Below are 19,184 nucleotides of genomic sequence, written 5' to 3'. Positions count from 1 at the left end.
TCCTTTTGACAGGAAGCTCCAGACTGAACTGATTTTCATATATTATTAAGAAAAATTAAGAGCGCGCAATATAATATTACAGACTGCTGATTTTATGCCTTTTCAAAATCTATTTAATGACTCTGATGTCTGTTCAAGACATGACTTATGCTATCATGTCATGCAATTTAGTCTTGTCAGCACTAATACATTTTATTAAGCATCACCAAACCAGCCTTTGTTAGCTGCCTTGTGCTGCAGACCTGAAGGACACTGATGGGCATTCAGATGATGTTAGAAAAATAATCGTGCCATTACCCAGCCACTTATCCTTGCTCCCTTGCCAGCACAAGCACCTGCGCAGTCACAAAGTGAACTCATTGGGGAACTGATACAGCTGAAAAGAATGTCAATAATTTCCATGCACAAGTGGGGATGCTCCCAGAATCCCAAGCATTCGTCTGAGGGAGATGCAGGCAACGCGCCCCTTCCCATCAAGGCTGCGGCAGGAGCGAGAATCCCTGCAAGTAGGTCAGCCACCCACAGGGCATCTCAAATGATCTGCATGAAACATCTTTAGCATCACCTCCAGAGCAGAGAGCTAGCCAGAAGACAGCCCACCACACTGAGGCAGCAGCTCCCCGAGACACTAAACCACCCCAAGCCTGATCAAAGTCACTACGGCGAAGTCCAGCTGGACTCTGCTGGTTCAGACTAGCTCACGAGAAGTTGATGGGACAACGCAGTCCTTCAAGACTTTATACTGGCTAAAACACGGACCCACTTCTTGTTGATTAGATACTACATGTCTTCTCAAAATTGGCAAAGCCTCAGCATGAAGCAGGAGGCCGGCCATGGGCAGCACTACATGCTTGGCCTCATTTGGCAAAAATGTGTGTGCCTACATTTCAATAGGATTATTTTGCACTGCCAAATGATGTAGTAACACAAAGACCCCAGTCGGCTAACACACAAGCATTACTTGTTTAGTCAATCCATTATATGCTCTTGGCAAAGACACCAGGATAACATAAACAAGTAAATCAAGTCAGACACAGCAGCACAAAAATGTAGGGTTTATTTTCAGATGTTTCATAATACTAACACACTGACATCTTCACATAAGATCTCACTGTAGCATTTGTGAAGTTAAATTTTGAACAAAAGTCAGGGTGACAAGTTTTTTGACAATGTTACCAGGCTTTGAGATGAGATACTCTCATTTTACAGTAGGGGATAGCTAAGCGGATATACAATTCTGAGATATTGCTTCATACTGGAAGACTAGGAAAGCAACAAGCTGACCACAGGCTCCTGTGTTTGCAGTATGCTCCTCCAGGTGCACCAGATGCCAATGATAATTAAATTTAAATTTACTACTTCCAAAAATGCTCCAAGTTTATTTTTTTCTTAAAGAAAGAAGACAGAAGTCCTCCTGCACAAGGATTGATATGTCACAATGACATTAAAGTTTTTATAAAAACAGATCAAAAGTACAGTTAAATATGTTTATCTGCTCATATTAGTTCTTAATTACTCTGATCTCCTTACTCACATAGATGCTTTATTCCTATGCGTCATAAGAATTCAAGGAATTCAGATGTGCTATAGGAAACAGATGGAAAATGTAAAAAAACCCTATTTTAAAAATACTAGAAATGCAAAGAAGATGAAACAACCAGGACGTTACTAATAAGGCAACACAAGAAAATATTAAAGTACAAAATACTGCATTTTATTGATGTTTCAGTGAGATTGTTTAGTATATAGCTCAATGCTGTTAGTCCCCTGATATCAAAATTATTATCAAACAAAAATGGCATATCCTACTGCTTTAAAAAATGCAGCATATTTCCTTAATGCTTATAAAATCAAGAGCCGGAAATATGATCATTAAATAAATCCTATAACAAAATCTTAACATTTTAAAGGAATTAATCCAATCATTCACTACGTTTCCACATTCCTGTTTACCTTGGATACTCAAGGTGCAAATGACACGTTGACAGACATTTGGTTTTTTTTTTTTTTTTTTTCCAATGTGAAGCAGTGTAATTAGAGATGAAGACATGTTTCTTCATTAGCGGACTACTGTTTCACATAAAGCAAAGTACAGAAAGATCTCCATGTTTCCTTTGGTCTGACAATGACTGTTTGGTTTCTGTGCTTCAACAGTTTTGATAGTTCATCCTGCTAAATGACCTACAGATCTGTGGATTAGTATTTTAATTTTCAGTTTATCAGAATATAAGTCCAAGATGTTTAAGAAGGCTAACTATTCGGTAGCACAAACTCTGTTAAAACTTCTGAATATCATCACATAGGATACATTTGCTATACAGAATAAAATAAGAGGGGAAGGTTTGCAAATTTTTTTTATATTAACGGAAAACTGTTGCTCTGTGACTCAGCAGGAAATGCAAATCCTCTGTCTCTCCCGAGCAGAATGGACATGCTGTAGCTCTGACCCAGTTCCTACATGGCAGAGCAACATTTATTAGAAGTGCTCCAAAATTTTATTTAGAAACCTAATATGCTGAACACCAGTAGTTAGTTCATGTGCATCTTTAACAAAGAAAAAGAGACTGCAGACAGTCTTAGTTACAATGGTATCAAAGAAAAGGAAATTAAAACAAGATTTACATGATTCACTTCAAGAATAACGATCACTGACTTTCTGCTACACAAAGTGTACAGTGCTATTTTTAAAAATTAAATTTATGCTAGATTTTTTTAAATTTATGTGGAGAAGTACATTTATGACACTACTTTAAGTGGAAGGACTGGATTTGACAACTACATTTTATAGAGAGACATAAATAAATATGGCAAATGAGGATCACTCCTGGCTGGTTTGATCTGAGGAACAATCCATAGTTGTGAAGGAAATTAAGTAAGTGTACAGAGGAGGAAATTAAAGACTGAAGATAAGAGTGTCAGAAAAGGACAATATGCTTATGCAACAATGGGGATCAGATTGACTATCAGCATCTGGAAACAGCAAGAGACTACCTTATGCAGTAAAAAAAGCCATCACAAATTCTCTCTCTCTTTCAAAAAACCAAAGCAGACAAAGACAAGCTCTTTTCAGACTTCTGTGTATATAGAATTTCAACGTAGGAGATACAAATTGGTTAAAATACTGCTAAGAATAGCACGAACAAGAAACAGTACTTCACTTATCACTTAATACAAGTTTCTACAGAAAAAAAATCAGTCAAACATCCAGATCTTGCTGTATTCAAAGTATATATACATCTGGCAGTCCAAAAGTTACTTGTCTTGGATTTAATTTAAGCACCTTCATCACACAGTGTCCTTTACTACAAAACAGCCAAACATACATTCATAACCCTAAAACTATTTTTATAATTAGCATGTTTTAAACTATTATGTCAGACAGGTGCACCCAAAGTTGTTTTTCTCTTTCAAAGATATGCAGTCTGTGTTAGTTACAGTAAACAGCTCTTGCATTACTGTCCATACATAATGCAGCAACTTGTTTTACAGGTCATTTATTTAAATGCTTTCACTTTTACAAAATACTTTAGAAAAAAAAAAAGAGGAAATTTGCACTTCAGTTTCCCATTTTTGAAACGTGCTACTTCATGAGCTAACTACGCTCTCACCCCTCTGCCCTGCAAAGGAACTGCTTAGTTTTAGGGATTGTATCCCCGTCAGCCCAAGGCCTGAACGTACATCATAGTAACACTTCACACAGCTACAGTGCGACTTCTGAGGATCTCCAACTTCGCTTACAGCTGTTTAAGCCTCACAACACCCCTGTGAGGTAGGTACAGTAATATCCCCAATTGACAGAACCAAGACTTTTGTGTGTGTGGCACCATCACACGTAAGTGTTCGCTGACCAACAAGAGCAGCCTCTGAGCCTGCAGCCTTGAAGAAAATAGTGTTCATGTTCCTGTGGTGCTTCAGGGAGCTAGACATCTGCACTGGCATTCTCCTTCAGGCCCCGGCTGGAGAAGGTTAAAGCAAAGTGCTAGGCAGATTGCTGCTCTGCCACCTCAGGCAGGTTGTCTTGGAGTGTTTATACAGGTGGCTGGACTGGCTGAACCGCTTGCCACACTTCAGGCAGGCGTAAGGCTTTTCTCCCGTGTGGACACGGATGTGTTTCTTGCAGTCTGTCAAGGTCAAAAATGTCTTGCAGCAGATCTTGCAGGCATACTTGCGTGCGCCTTCTACAACCAAGACGTTGTGCTCAGATAAGGCCTTCTTGCATTTTGAAAGGACATCTGCAGATGCCCTTGTCAGCTGTGGCGGACCAGGTTGCGATGGATGCCCGTTTTCAAAAGAAGTGGTCCCGTTCATGATCAGCTGGGAACTGGATGAGTTATCTTGCAGCTGGGAGCTCCTGACAGAGGTCACCACAGGCATTTTGGGGGCTATGCGGCGGTAGCCAGGAAAGCTGCTAGCTCCACCTCTTACTGAGCTCATCATTGCCCTTGACAGGGAGTGCAAGCCCAAGCCCGACCGTGGAAAATCCATGCCAAACTGTTCTGCTGCCCGATACCCAGAAGTCTGTACGCAGGGGAGACCCATCACGTCCTGCATTGGTCTAACAAAATGAGAATCTGCAGGCTCACTAAATGGATTCTCAACATGAGAGACGGTGGCAGATGAATGGCCACCAGCAGGCCCCGACTCTGGACTCATGAGATAAGAAGCATCACTGTCCATCCTGCAGTCACTGGTGGTATTTGGAATGTTGTCATCACTGTTTTGACTAGCACCGAAACCACCACCTCTGCTTTTATTTAGAAAATTTGAGATACTGAAAGTAGATTTGTGTTCCAGGTTATTTGACACCTCCATAATATGGATGTCTCCCACCCTATCAGTGCTGGACTGTGGGTCAGAAAAGCTACGATCACTGCTCTCGGGACTCAGTTCTATCTTCTCTGCACTCACTACTCCTCCTTCCACTTCAACAGACTCGCTGCCCTCCGCTTGGGAAGTGACATCGCTCACCTCGTCTTGAGGCTCTGGAGAACTCAAGGGTTCAGACTTCACCACCACCCTCATGTGCTCTTTTTCATTCAGACTGACCTCTGGATTCTCACATGGGAAGTTGTTCTTCTCAGAAGCAGCATCCTGGTCAAAGCTGGTTTCCACCTGCGTTGCCTGTGATGCCATGGACATTTGTGAAATGTTTCCTCCGCTGTTGTCAGACTGGCTGGGCACTTGAGCATCTTCCTGAGCACTGAAAGACTGATCAAACATAATAGTATTATCCTCCTGGTTATCAGCAACAGCATCGGCCTTAGAGTTGTCCACAATCTTCAGTGAATCTGGCGAGAAGAAATCTTCCCGTGAATGAACTACTGACTGCCCGCTCTCTGCAGCCACATCAGAAACAGACTCATCCATGGTAGGCCTGATGCGCTGTCTGGCCCGATCTTCAGAAGACTGTTTACGTTTGTGGAGACGACGGATAGGAAAAGTAGTGCGCTGCTCAATGTTACTTCTCATCGAGGAGCTCATAGTATTTGGTTGTTCCTCTGTGTTCTGAGTGGAATTTAAGGCAGAGCTCACGATGCTCAGTCCAAGCTGCTGGAGCATGAAAGACCTCTGCATGCGTGCATTTTGCTCTTGAACTCTATCACTCGGTGGAGACATCGGCAGCGTCCTGGTAGTAAGGTAGTGTTTGCAGGCTTTAACAACAGAGTTCAAATGCAAGTGAGAAGCAGCCAGCAAGACATCCATAACATTGCTCTCCCCAAGCATTAGTGTGGAAGTATACATCATGTCTATCAGAGCAGCAAAAGCTTCTGCTGTCACCACTTCACTGTCCAGCTGAATCATATTCATAGTCTGATCTCCTTCCGCTACAGTAAATAGAGCTCGGAAATGTGTGCTACATGCTGCCAAAACAGAGCGATGGGCTTTGAAATGCCTGTTTCCCACCACAATGACACAGTCACAAAGCTGGCCATGAAGCCTCTGGTAGTTGAGCTGCTGAAAGATTTGCTCAAAGTGTCCTGGAAAATCCATGATCCTACAAAACAAAACAGAAGAAACTATAATATTAAAAATGGCTGAAGTCCTGGTCAGACCAAAGCAAAACCAGGTCTAAAAATGAAAGATGACAGATGAACAATAACTGATCTTAATCTACCACTGCCACATTGGTACTGTATCAAAGCTGGCAATCTTGCAGAGCAGGATGTGGAAGAAAATACAGGTTCTGCCATGGAGCTGACCTAGTGTAACAGCCACCTCAGCATCAGATGTGTCACAGGCAGCTCTGCTGCAAACTGAATAACGCAGGTCATTTCACCTCTGTTAGCTCCTGTCCAAACTCAAACACACTCTTTAGTAGAACATTTAATCCTGGTTTTTAAAAAAATCTAACTGTGAATAATCTACTGCAACCTTTGATAAATTGCTCACGTTACTAGATAACCTCCCACTGAAAAGTCTGAACTTTAATTCTCATCTCATTTAATCCAGCTTCACCTTCTGCAAATGACTTTCTGCACAGTTTCTGAGCTACTGTGCAGAACTGTCATTCGAGTATCTGCTTTCAACATAGAAACACAGAAAAGAGTTAATGGAAAAGAAGGGAGACGCTTCTGCACTGGAACAAGTGGTCAGCTCTTGTCTCAAGCTGCCACCTTTAGCTATCAGAATTGCAATACAGTTTTCTTATTCACTATAGTTTATCAGCTGGGATGTACTGAAAGTCTTCTGTTTTTTGCACAAAATAAATAAAATGGTAGTAAGATAGAAAAGTTTGCCAACTATAAGAGCCATCTCTCTGCTTGCTATTCCTTATAAACCTTCTTGGTCCATAAGGAAGTTATAGGAAGCTTTTGACAAAATGGTGCACTACTCAACAAGACAACTAGACAAACTCAGGGGTGTTTTCTTCTTAAATTTTCATTAACATAATCTAAGTAAAATCTTAGTAGACTCACCTAAAGACTAAATAGGTGACTTTTGGTGATATATCTATTTTTTCTCATGACAAATCAAAAAGTATAAGATTTGGGGAACAGAAAGATTGCATGTATAGGACATACACACACATTTTTGTGTTCACGTTTATTTTTCAATAGCAGTACCACAGTATCATGTGACGCATGAAGACTGTAAAGCAGCTAAAATAAAAGGTCACACAGAAAGAATTATACTTTTGAAGAGGGATCAAATATGAGTCTGCCGATTTAGAAATTCTGTCCTCAAATGCACAAACATTGTGAGCAAACCATATGCTGCATTTTGCATATGTGCACAGTCACAAGCTATATGAGTAAGTTGCATACAAAGCTTCCCATAGTCACGTTTGACCAGTAAAGTTTGCTCAGAAATAACGTTTGTATTTCAAACTCTTCGCAGGTGTCTCACTTTATGCAATGACTTTGCTCAGAAGGTATGCTCAGGCCAGACACAGCAGCTGCCAAGAATACCCATTCATTCAGAGGAAAATGGGTACAGCTGTTGATGTAGATTGTTAATTGCTTTGGAATGTTGTTCACCTGGATGGACAGAGATTAACTATTTACTTGGAAGGATCGGCAGAAAAAGCAAAACCTCACATATGCAAAGAGCAACTCCTGAGATCGCAGGCATGGAGGAACAGTGGCACGTGGCCACAAAAGCTCCCTCAGCCTGCAGCAGCTCAGAGCTCTGTGCTCTCCTTTGCTGCAAGGCAGGAGGCAGTAAGGGAGGCAGGGCAGACTGGGGACTACCATCTTCAAGACACACACTGCTGTAAAACCATGCTGGTAAAGGTCAAAAAGCCAAACAATACACAGAAGATCACTGATGGATTTACACACTTACACATACGTAGTAAGCAGGCAGCTGTAGAATTATAAAGATCTGTGGGCTTCCGGCAGCGGCTCAGCTTAAACTAGGAAAGTACATCTGCAATGTTCCCCAGTCTTGGATTATCACCATTAACATGTCAAGGGAAAGTGGAAGGGTTCTCGATTCTCTTTTATAAAGAATACACTTCTTTTGAATTAGTTCAGGAGCCATTCGGCAAGCAGCATAAGATTAGGTTTCTCATTAGGAAATGAAGTTAACACATGCTCTGTGTGCCCTCGCTCCCTGCGCAATAACCCTGCTTGCTCCCACTCCGCACCCCATCAGACCAAATCCCCCCAGATCCCAGAGGAAGCTCAGGCTGGGCCTGGGGCTGAGCGAGGTTTCCCAGTCGTAGCATCCACTGGCAGAGCAGAACAAGCACGAGCTGAACACATGGTGGGTTCTCCATCCAGCGAGGGCACAAACCTACGCCTGCCTTTTCTATGAGGCCCACAGCTATAAACCACGTTGGACTTAAAATAGTAGTCTCATCAGTCAAACTTGCCAGTGTCTCCAATAGTTACAGAAGGGATGGGCAGAGTAATTGTGTTCTATAACACAATTATTCTTGTCATTAAATAACAAAGTTCTGCATTGTCAGGGAGACTACAGACAGCTACAGGGTAGGGAGGCCCTAGATGCAGATGCTCTCAGTTTTTAGCCTGTTTTGAGGCTACTATGGACACTACTGTGTGATGAACAGCTACCGTTTTCTGATTCCCAGGCTTATGAAATCCCTTAGGGGCAACCTGGACAAACAAATGGACCTGCTCAAATCTGCGGCTTTTGCTGCACTTGGACTAACATCGGGCGACATAAAAGAAAAGGAATTGGTAGTACAGTAGGCAAAGAGATCCAAATTCATGCCAGAAGAGGTGGCAAACTAACATAAAAGCACAAAGACTAAAACCATTAGGTCACAAAAAAAATCTCAGTAAACAGCCCCTGCCTGCCTCAGCTGCCAGGCTGGAGCTAATCTAAGAGCAGCTGCTATTCTCCAGCCAAGAGGCAGCTGGCATTCACCCACCTCCTCCTTCTCTAAGGCACATGACATACACTTTGCAGGTCTTTGCTGGAGGAAGATTTTACCACCTAGTCCGTGGACAAAGAACCTTGCCCCTCTCCAAAGGATACAGGCTGGCAAAGAACCACAGTTTTACCTAAATGCTGAAAAGCCAAAAATTCTGCTGGCAAAAATCTGTGGCCTCCAACCATAATTGGTTCCTGCGTATTTTAAAAAAAAAGAAATAAACAAATTACACTTCATGCCTTCCAGCAATGGTCCAGGCTTATTGGCAGCATTCAAAAATCCCCTAATTTGGCAGCACTAAGGCTACAATTCCTGAATGCCTGAAATAAGCACCGTAATGAGATTTGAGTACTGTGTCACAGTCCTCCTTATCTCCATAAATGAAGTTATGTAATAAAACAGAAGAATTTGATTTTGACCCTTTTTAAAATAAGTAATAGAAATACAGATGATAGGTGATTTTATTTATCTTTCACTAAGAATGTCTATTTTACAGTAAAAATAAGATGACATTTTCAAACAAAAAAAATGTTAAACAAGACAAACTTTGGAATTGCACAGTTTTTATTTCTACACATTTTCTCCAAGAGAAGTATAACACAAGGAGAAGTGAGGAGATGCTTCCTGGTGGTTGTAGGAGGAGGGAGGAACAAAGGAGCGGACCCTGAAACTCACTGACCTCAGGCAGCGGGACAAAAGGAAGACGGGGAGCCTGTGACAAGAGCCACAAGTCCCAGCAAGAAGTGTCTGGAATGTGGCAAAGGCCAAGGCTGCTTTGTGAGCAGTGCTGCTACATCGCTGTCTTGCCTTTTCTGCTCAGGCACACCTGGTTAAACTTATGTCCTGCTTTGTCCCAGAAAGCACCGTGCAGGGACAATCTCCTCTGTAAGGTAAGTTCCTCTCCAGCTAGGCATCTCTGGGAAGTTGAGAGGGGATTGCCAAACAATTCTTCATTTATCTTCTTTTGCTCGCCTCTGAGATGGGCCAAGTGTTACACCAGAGTTAATGCTCTATCCTTAGCTTCACGGGACTAAAACACAGGATCTAGGGGGCATTTGGAGAGAGGGGGAGGAGATGGGGGCAGGGGGGCAACAGTTGCCAGAGCAACAAAGAAACCCTCGCTCCATTTAGAGTAGCATCACTATAGCATCAGTGTGCTCTTGGGGGGCCTAGATGTTTGCCGACTTTCTCTTCACTTTACTCCCCAGTCAAGAGTGACAGCTCCAAGGAACCATTTCACAGTTCTACAGCTATATGCAGGGTTAATCTGCACAGTATAAAACACTACAGCCCACTGGCAGACACCCTGGAAAATGCCAGGCACCTACCACACCAGGAGAGGCAAGGGATCTCCTTTCCCTGAGGACCAGAACTAGACGACACCTTGGTATTAACTACAGTGACTTTCCAAAACGCAGCAGTGCTGAACCATTAGTACCACCACCTACAGCTAAGATGGGAGCACTTTGTTGTGCCCCACCTGCAACCAAGAACAAAATTGTTCCACTTGTACCTTTTTTGCAGAAAGCACAGAGACTGCTCCAGCTTCAAGGGTTGTCAGAAGCAAGCTGTTCACAAGCACCCCAACAGTTCCCAGTCTGTGCACTGCTTTAGGTCATTTTAGGAAACACACTGTAGAAGATAAAAAATACTTGAGAGCTCATGCATTGCCTTTATCAAGCCAATCCCAGCAGGTGGTGTGCTTCAGCAGGGTATGTAATAACGCATTCGAGCCAATGCCCAGAGAAGACTGGAGGTGGAAAACACCAAACAACATGAGGACAGGGTCTCACATCAGTAAAAAGATTGAGCTGGACTCCAGAAAGGAAGATGGGTTACAGCTATGGTCCAAGGTATTTCTGCCCAGGCAGTAATATGTATTTGAACCACAGAAAACAGGCAAGAGTCATTGTTTTGAGCAATGATTTGGGATTTCAGAATTCAGAGAGAGTCCTTGCTTACAGTCACCAAAAGTGATTGCATCCTTCATGCACCTCGAACAAGACAAACCCCAGTTTTGCTTCAAGTAACATTAATTTGGCTTGGTATTTAACTTTTACTACACCGTAAGGGCTAAAGTCCTTGAACCAGAATGAACAAATACAGACCCCACAGTGAAGCTGAGATCTCATACAAGATCAACTGAAAATTATAAAACTCGATTTCAGTTGTATATACTGCATACTACCCACATACCACATTCGTTGACGTATCAGCTACTTCAGGTTACTAAATACATGCAATGCATCTAAGTCGATACCAAAATATATGAGTGGTGTATTTCTGGATACACACATTCAGTCTGTCTTCCCCTCCTGCTTCAGTGATACCTCACCTTTCAGCAACAGCTGGCCATAAGGACTCCCCTGAACCACCCGTGGGCTGCACATCCCCATCATTCCCCTACCAAATGACCCAACATCTCCAGCATCTGATGGGTGGCATCCCATCACATGGTGTGTGAATGCCTATTTGGATGATGGACAGTGATGCTCCCAACTGAATAGCGAGTGGTTTCAGTAGCCAGTCTCTGCAGCCTTCAGGAGGCTCACAGCCAGCTTCAGTTCACATCCTGGGGACCCAGGGAATGTTAGATGAAATCTTCCGCTGAATCAGAATCAGTCAGTGGGACATCAGTGGTACAAACAGCAGACATTGAGTCCAGCAGCCTTTTGGAGAGCAGCAGGAAAGATAACAGCTTAGCTTTATAATCAAACAAATGACCACAAATGAAAAGAAACTATACCAAATTGTTTAGCTACAAGTAGTTTTACTATAAATACAAATAGTCAGAGCCAGGAAAATTCTAAGGGCAAGCAATGAAAAACTATCTACGAAATCCTGACTGGAAAACAACTGTTCTACATGTCCCTGGACCAAGGCCTATGAAATGAAACCAGCAGGGTCAGAATCAAAGAAACACTCCTTCACATAACGCAGTAAAGCTATAGAACTCCCTGCCGTGGGCAAGTACACAGGAATTCAACAGCCATTACATAGATTCATCAAAAAAACACAACAATTGAGAGCTATTAAATATTCAGATGCCACCTCTATCTGGGGAAGGCATTAAACCACAGGTCACTGGAGGTGTACTTTTATATGCACTTACCTCTCTGACTTTCAATTTTACAGCTTTCTTTGGTATTTTCAGAAGACTTTTAGGAGAACTATGGATTTTTTAAATGTAAGATTGATTTAGTAGAAATTAATAAGGAAGCATTTTCTCCCTAGCATTTTGATTACACACTTAAAAAGATAATTAACCTTTGAATAGAAAGTGTGCTCAGTAGATATTTAAATACTTAACCTGCCTCTTCACTGCTAGAGGAAAACATACCAGTGCAGATCCAACAGCCCAAGAGAGGCAATGCTGCTCCTGCTAAACATCCCCATGTCCCAGCAGGAGAGTGGGAGATGTATTCGCAGCAGGCACCAGTGCACAGAGCACACATATATGCAATGACACTCAGCACTCACACAAACACAGGTAGCACCAGAGGCCTCATCCTGCTCCCCTCTCTGGACGGGCAAGATGGAAGTCCACCAGCAAGAACAGGCGTACAGGCGTACAAGGCGGACCCCTCCAGCAGCTGGCTCTCCCAGTATGTCCCCTGGGTCCCAGTCTCCCCATCCCCAGTCTGCAGACCTACAAGTCCCTGAGGCCACAGCCTGGCTCCAGTTGCTAGTACAGACTGTCACAGGTACACGGAGCCAACTGGGACTCCCCTGGTCCCACATCTGACCCTGCCATGTTCTTGCCCCTATAGACACAGGCACTCTCACACCAGAGCTGCCCTTAAGGACCCACAGATCTCCTTGCTCCCAGGTCACTTCACCAGCTCATGCAGTTGATCTTCGCTCACCCGGGCTTGCTCCAATGTGCCCCGTGGCTGCACTCACACCAACCAGAGAGCCCTCACCCAGGACAGAGCCGAAATGGAATTAAATAAGGAGCAGGACACACAGCGCTGATCAGGTGCAGGGCATGGCCAGGCAAGCGCAGTGACCAGCCAACTGCCTACATGCAGCCAGCCCTTTTCATCCCCTTACCGCTCTGTATTTCAACACTTGTTCCTCCCCAAATCCCCTAAACTCCTCCTTTGCCCCACTTTTGGTTCCTCCCCTAAACATCGCATAGGAAGTCCTGTGGGATCCCAAACTGGTTTTCCCCTGCAGCCCACGTTGTGGGCAGCAACACCCTTAGTATGACAAGACACTGGGCAGAGGCTCTGGGGGGACTGCCCTGGAGAGGGTGCTGCTTTCTCGGGGTCCTTGGTTTGGGTTCCCACCTGTGCCCCTGTGCTCCTCTGGGGCTGCGGAGATGGGCCCGTGATGGGCTTGCTCCAGGGAAAGGATTGGGAGCAGCTTCGCAGGGTACTGTTTGGGCTCCCCCTCCTGCCATAGCCTCTCCAGGCTCCCTTGAGGCTGTGCAGAGGAGCTTGATCACATAACCGAACATTCACAGCGCCACATAGTAAAATATTCCTCATACATGTGGATGAAGATAAGGCTTTAATTTCTTAAACTAAGCCTTTCATATTAAGAAAGCATCAGGATTAAAAATACCTAATCAGGAGGTTGATGTGCAAGTGTTTTGGAATTCTAGGAAAAAAGACCTGCAATTTACAATGACACAGCCAGTTTATTAATTTCCCATTGGCTATTAACCTCACAGTCTCCGTCAACTCCAACCAAATTTAACAAAAAGGAAATGAGATACTGAATTCCCACATTTTTTGTTGAAGTTCATGTCTGGTTACAGAAGAAGCCAAATTTATAAGGACTACTTCTCACAGAGTCATAATTAATTCCCTTATTCTCTTAAACAGCACAAAACACCCAAAACCAAAACAAGCCAGCTGGCCATTCAGCTACAAATGAGGCATTCATGCAGCCATCTATGCAGCCAGGCAGGTAGGAAACACAAGGGACAGCTGGTAACAATCACGTAGCAGGAGAAGGGACACTATGGATTTTTCCATAGGAATTCAGGTTTTATTAGCACATATTTCTACTACTCGTAATGGTAATAATTTCTTCATACGGTTTCTTTCTATTTCTTGAATGATTACCATTGGTAATATTATGTAGACTTACAGCCCCTTTTGCCATCAAATCCCTCTGCTCTAATACTTAAGCAGCAGCAAGATGGGACAAAGCAAGTACACTGGCACTGAAACTACTGCAGAATCAAAAACTTTTCTCTTGCTTCTCTGAAAAAAAGTTAAAGTTAACTCACTATAAAATAGTGTGAAAAATAAGGAACCTGAATAATGATCTATGTAAAATTTTATTACTATGTCCAATAATAAAGGACACAGTTTAGATTACACTGCAATGCTGAGCCACTGTCAAGCAAACATACATAGTCAAAAAAAAAAAAAAGCAACCTCAAGTTCCCCCTAAAGAAGCTTTTAAAAATTTTGCAAAGCAATTGATTTTGTTACTAAAACCAACAACAAAAGCTGCCTCAACTACATCATTTAACAGAACAGTATCAGAATAAATCTCACATACCAATACACTACTGAAAACTTTAGAGTAGGTACTTGCTTTTTTCCTTATCAGATAAATGAAGGACAATTTATTACTTGCACCTCAAACCCCACTCCCAACAATCTGTATTTAAATGCATTTTATATTCTAGGTACCAAGTCTGCAGGAATCCCTGGCATATAGCCAAAACTTGAAAGTGTGCCAATGTAAGATTAATAACTGTTTGCCTTTTAGCTTAAATTACATTTTACAAAAGATTGTAATACACTTGTACTGTGCTTAACCATTGTGCTTGAAATAATACATCTCATAAAAAGCTCCCCTGAAGCCTGAAACACAAACATAAATCTAGATAGGAGTCAGTTATACAAGTGTTATTTTAGAAAACACTTTGTACTACCAGTTTTGTTGGTTTTTTAGCAAGTCAGCAGGACGGTGGGAGGGTAGAGGCAGGACGAAATGGAAGTCTTCACTTTGACATCTTCAGCAAGTTTTAACACTTTGAAACATGGAGGGTGTGTGTTCTCTGCTCTGAGAGTGTTTTCAAACTTAGCACATGATGGAATTTTAGTTAACAGTAGTTGAAATGATTTCTGGATTTGCCCCATGCAACTGAAGTAGACTCCAGTGTTATATCACTTTCGTGTATGCAACAATACATTGAGTGCCAGCCATGAAAGGCATTTTGTGTGTGTGTGTGTGTGTGACTTTCATGACTGACAGTTGAGCTTACAACATCTGATTTGAGGTGTTTCCTTAGCCAGGTTTTATATACAGTTCAACTCACACAGTTTATCTTCCTGTTGTCAGCGAAGATGAATTACAACTTGCCTAAGAATCAGAAAAGATAAAGTGCACTGCAGACACTGCTGCTGGTTGCATCAGCCTTCCAGAGAAGAGTAACAGATTAGGATATGGCTTAGTATTTTCTGATCATCTGAAAGGTACCGCATAATAGACAATCCAACCCATGGCAACACCAACTCATTAACAAACAGTAACAGCACAGCCTGCCAACTGCAAAGAGCATCTTTGAAAGGAGCAACAAAAAGCTTCCCCAAGAAAAAGGCTAGGTTTTTCCTAGACACTCTTAGTTATGTGAAGAAACAGATACTACCTGTGACATGGCCATCCTCCTGCTTCCTGACGTTTCCACCTCAGCTCCTCCCAGCCCTGTGATTCATCTCTCGGTTGGATCCTGCAGCACAGTGTGATACTTCAGAGGAAGACACGCAGGAGGAGACTGAAATGTGACACTCCTGCATTTTGATGTGCCATCTCAGCTTGTCACCAGGGGGGTTCTTTGTTGTGATTCTACTGTTTAACACACCTGTACTGCTGCATATTCTGAACAGACTGAACACTGTTGCCTTGTAATTCCTGGCTAACCCCTTCATTGTTTGGGCATGAAGGTCAGTACCATAGCTTTCACAGGCGTCAGTCTCTCTCAGAAGGGTTGACTATGCTTTTCTGGTCAACTTACAAAAGCATAGTGTTTTCTTGGTATCACTAGGAAACAGGAAAAGAAGATCATGGATTCTATTCTTGATCTTAGGAAGCTATAAAACTGCATCTAGATAGGAGAAAACAGCTGTTCCCATGAGCACAACAGTTTTTTAGGCATTGCACAGTGAAATACCTGAGGAAAGCTGTTTGGGCAGTATCACTATGTGATTTATTTACAAAGGGAAAAGCAGAGAATGCTGCTATACAGAACTGGCAGTAAAGCCATTTAAGGGCATGGGAAGACAAACTGCCATCAAGGAGGATTGATCTGAACTCACAGTTAACGTTACCAGTTCAGAAAACCTCTCCTGAGGTTCATGGTACCACAGCAGTCTCTGTCACTGCCATCGTCCTTCAACAAGAATGTCCAATGCTGTAAAGGAAACTCAGTTGCCAGCTTCTCCTGCCTACCATCACCCCCAGGTCATGAATCAAACTACAAACACCACTCAGAACCAAAGGTCTACAGGCAAGGATCCCATGGAAAGGGCAAGCACAGACAGCTTGGTGCCAGCATGATGTCTTCTTGCTCAATATGGCAATCATTTCTAAATCTAGCTCAACTTCACTGTTTACCAGAGATTCAAGAATTTTAAACAATGCCATCCAACCACCTTCCTTGGTGATTCCTTTGCCTAAGCTTTTAACCCCAGTGAAACTCGGGTTAACTGCATAATGAATAAATCTACTTTTGCCAGGAAATGGTTTAGATTGAAGCAACACCACCACCACCACAATGGATTATTAGTATTACACATCTTCAGCCTAAGCAAATAATTATGTCCACATAACTGATTCAGCAGATTACTACTGTATTTCAAATGAAAACTGCTGAATTGTCTGCTTCTGATCTTCCAAAACTCATTTCAAAAACTCATCTTCTAACATTATTTTACCCTCAGAAGGGAAAAAAATCTACATGGATGTACTGCACAGTTCTGTCTATTTTGGCATTGTGGTGGGTTGATCAGACAGCCACCCAGCTGCTCTCTCACCCCCGCTCCTCAGCAAGGTGGGGGAGAAAGTAAGATGAAAAGCTTGTGGGCTGAAGAAAGGACAGGGAGATCATTCACCAACCACCATCCGAAACACTCGACTTGGGGCAAATTAATTTAATTTACTGCCAATAAATAACAGAATAGGATAGAAAGAACGAACAATAAAACTGAAAACACCTTCCCCCCCACCCCTCTTCCTTCTCCCCCAGCTCAACTTCACTCCCAACTCTTCTACCTCCTGTCCCCAAGCAGCACAGGGGGATAAGACAACGGAGGTTGCAGTCAGTTCATAACAATTCCCCTCTGCTGCTCCTTCCTCCTCACACCCTTCCCCTGCTCCAGCATGGGGTCCCTCCCACTGGAGACAGTCCTTCACGAACTTCTCCAACATGGGTCCTTCCCATGGGCTGCAGTTCTTCACGAACTGCTCCAGTGTGGGTCCTTTCCACGGGGTGCAGTCCTTCAGGAACACAATGCTCCAGCGTGGGTTCCCCATGGGGTCACAAGTCCTGCCAGCAAACCTGCTCCAGTGTGGGCTCCTCTCTCCATGGGGCTGCAGGTCCTGCCAGCAGCCTGCTCCAGCATGGGCTCTCCACAGGCTGCAGCTTCCTCCAGGGCACATCCACCTGCTCCAGCATGGACCTCCATGGGCTGCAGGGGGACAGCCTGCCTCGCTGTGGTCTTCCCCATGGGCTGCAGGGGAATCTCTGCTCCGGTGCCTGCAGCACCCCCCCACCCTCCTTCTTCACTAACCTGGGGGTCTGCAGAGCTGTTTCTCTCACATTTTCTCACTCCTCTCTCCCAGCTGCTGTTGCACAGTGTTTTCTACCCTTTCTTAAGTATGTTATCAGAAAGGTGCTATCACCGTTGCTGACTGGCTCGGCCTTGGCCAACGGTGGGTCCATCCTGGAGCTGGCTGAAACAGGCTCCATCTGATATGGGGCAGCTTCTGATATCTTCTCACAGAAGCCACCCCTGCAGGCCCCCGCTACCAAAGCCTCACCACGAAACCCAATAGAAGCATGTATTAATGAAGAATTAAAAAGAACACGTTGCCTTAATTACTGTTTAAAAGTCACAGTAGAAGGTAACAATTTACATTATTTGAATGTATTATGCTGAATTAACTGAAGTCCTTCTGAGTAATTTTTGAAAGGTGGAGGAAGAAATTAATCAGCTTTTTTCAGTTCAAAGATGGTAACTTCCTTCTCTGTTTTCACACAGACACCGCTCCAGGACTACCTTTTCTTTATAACATGGGTTTACAGCAGAGTTTGCCTTCGTTAGCACGACCATAAGAAAAACCAGCAGCTAGCGAGGTCAATAGCACAGAGATACCACATACATTCCACAGAAGCAGCTGGTGTGCATGCAACTTTTGTACACCAACAGTACATGTAACACCTCTTCACCTTTATGCTGTCCTCCACAAGATGAACTACGACTCAATAGTTACACCAAGTACGAGAAAGTAAAACCTAATTTATAACTTGTCACCTGAAGGTATGTTTCTCTGAAAATTCCAGAACGTTAAAGTAACTGACAGGAAAGGCTGTTGTTCCCGTGCTCATTCCTGAATGCACTGAAAGGTACTGTCCTGAAGAATGGAGTCATGCCTTTTTTTCTTTTTTACATTGCCTGGAATATCCAAGTTTTACGTCCCCCTCAAAATTCAAGATAGCATCTACGCCTCGCCCTTCCATCATCAGTAGTTAAAAACGCATCCACGTGTTTTAGTTTTGTGTCTTACAGAGACATCGCCGCACGCCCAACGAAAAGGCCCTCCAGGTCACAAGCAGCCTCTCGCGCTCGGCAACGCGCCTTCGTCCGTCTTGCCCAGGTTGGAACCAAACGCTCTTCCAGCGGTCCCGGGGCAGAGGCCAAGCGCCCGCTTCATTCCACCGGACCCCGGCAGGAAGAACTGCCGCAGGGGGCTCCGCGTCCCCACAGGCCCACGGAAACGTCGAGTTTCCCCAGTGGATGGAAACCCCCACCGAGGACGGGGACCGCGTTCCGCCCCACGGCTTCTTCTCGAGCGCAACAGAACCGCGTTCCCCGGCCAGCCGCAGTCCTCCACGCCGCCGGTACCGATCTCCATCCCCTCCCCACCGGCAAAACTCCGACGACCGCACTCTCCCCGCAGGCACCGGGACCGTGACCGGTTCCCCACCCGCCCCTCACCACCTTCCACGCCCGCTCCTCCCTCTTCCCGTGGGGCTTCCAAATAACCCGGAGGGGTCACCCGCGGCGGACACCGGGGAAGGGGCGGACGACCCGGAGCTCTCCGCCCCGCCCCCCGCCCGCACACGTCACCCACCGCCGCCCCGCGCGCCCCCGCC

At 44.1% G+C, this 19,184-nt stretch overlaps 1 protein-coding gene across 4 annotated transcripts in view; it reads right to left on the bottom strand.

Moving 5' to 3' along the window:
* Window positions 1-2,042: 2,042 nt before the first annotated feature.
* ZBTB5 (zinc finger and BTB domain containing 5) overlaps window positions 2,043-19,184 on the bottom strand; it is a 21,019-nt gene continuing 3,877 nt past the window's right edge. The window contains exons 1-3 of one of the 4 annotated variants that reach the window (XM_010566419.1): window positions 15,459-17,009; window positions 11,138-11,511; window positions 2,043-5,995 (exon numbers count right to left, since the gene is read on the bottom strand). In XM_010566419.1, the coding sequence (XP_010564721.1) occupies window positions 3,967-5,995; window positions 11,138-11,139 (2,031 nt within the window). In that variant the 5' untranslated portion in view covers window positions 11,140-11,511; window positions 15,459-17,009 and the 3' untranslated portion in view covers window positions 2,043-3,966. Of the gene's footprint in view, window positions 5,996-6,115; window positions 8,928-11,137; window positions 11,512-15,458; window positions 17,010-19,184 lie in introns of those variants that run through there. The other 3 variants (XM_010566421.1, XM_010566418.1, XM_010566422.1) reach the window with 3 other exon arrangements.

Source organism: Haliaeetus leucocephalus, unplaced genomic scaffold (assembly GCF_000737465.1).
Source record: "Haliaeetus leucocephalus isolate CR32 unplaced genomic scaffold, Haliaeetus_leucocephalus-4.0 Scaffold210, whole genome shotgun sequence".
Classification (NCBI taxonomy): Eukaryota; Metazoa; Chordata; class Aves; order Accipitriformes; family Accipitridae; genus Haliaeetus; species Haliaeetus leucocephalus.
The sequence above is the reverse complement of the archived record's forward strand: the minus strand, read 5'-3'. Positions and strand labels throughout refer to the sequence as shown.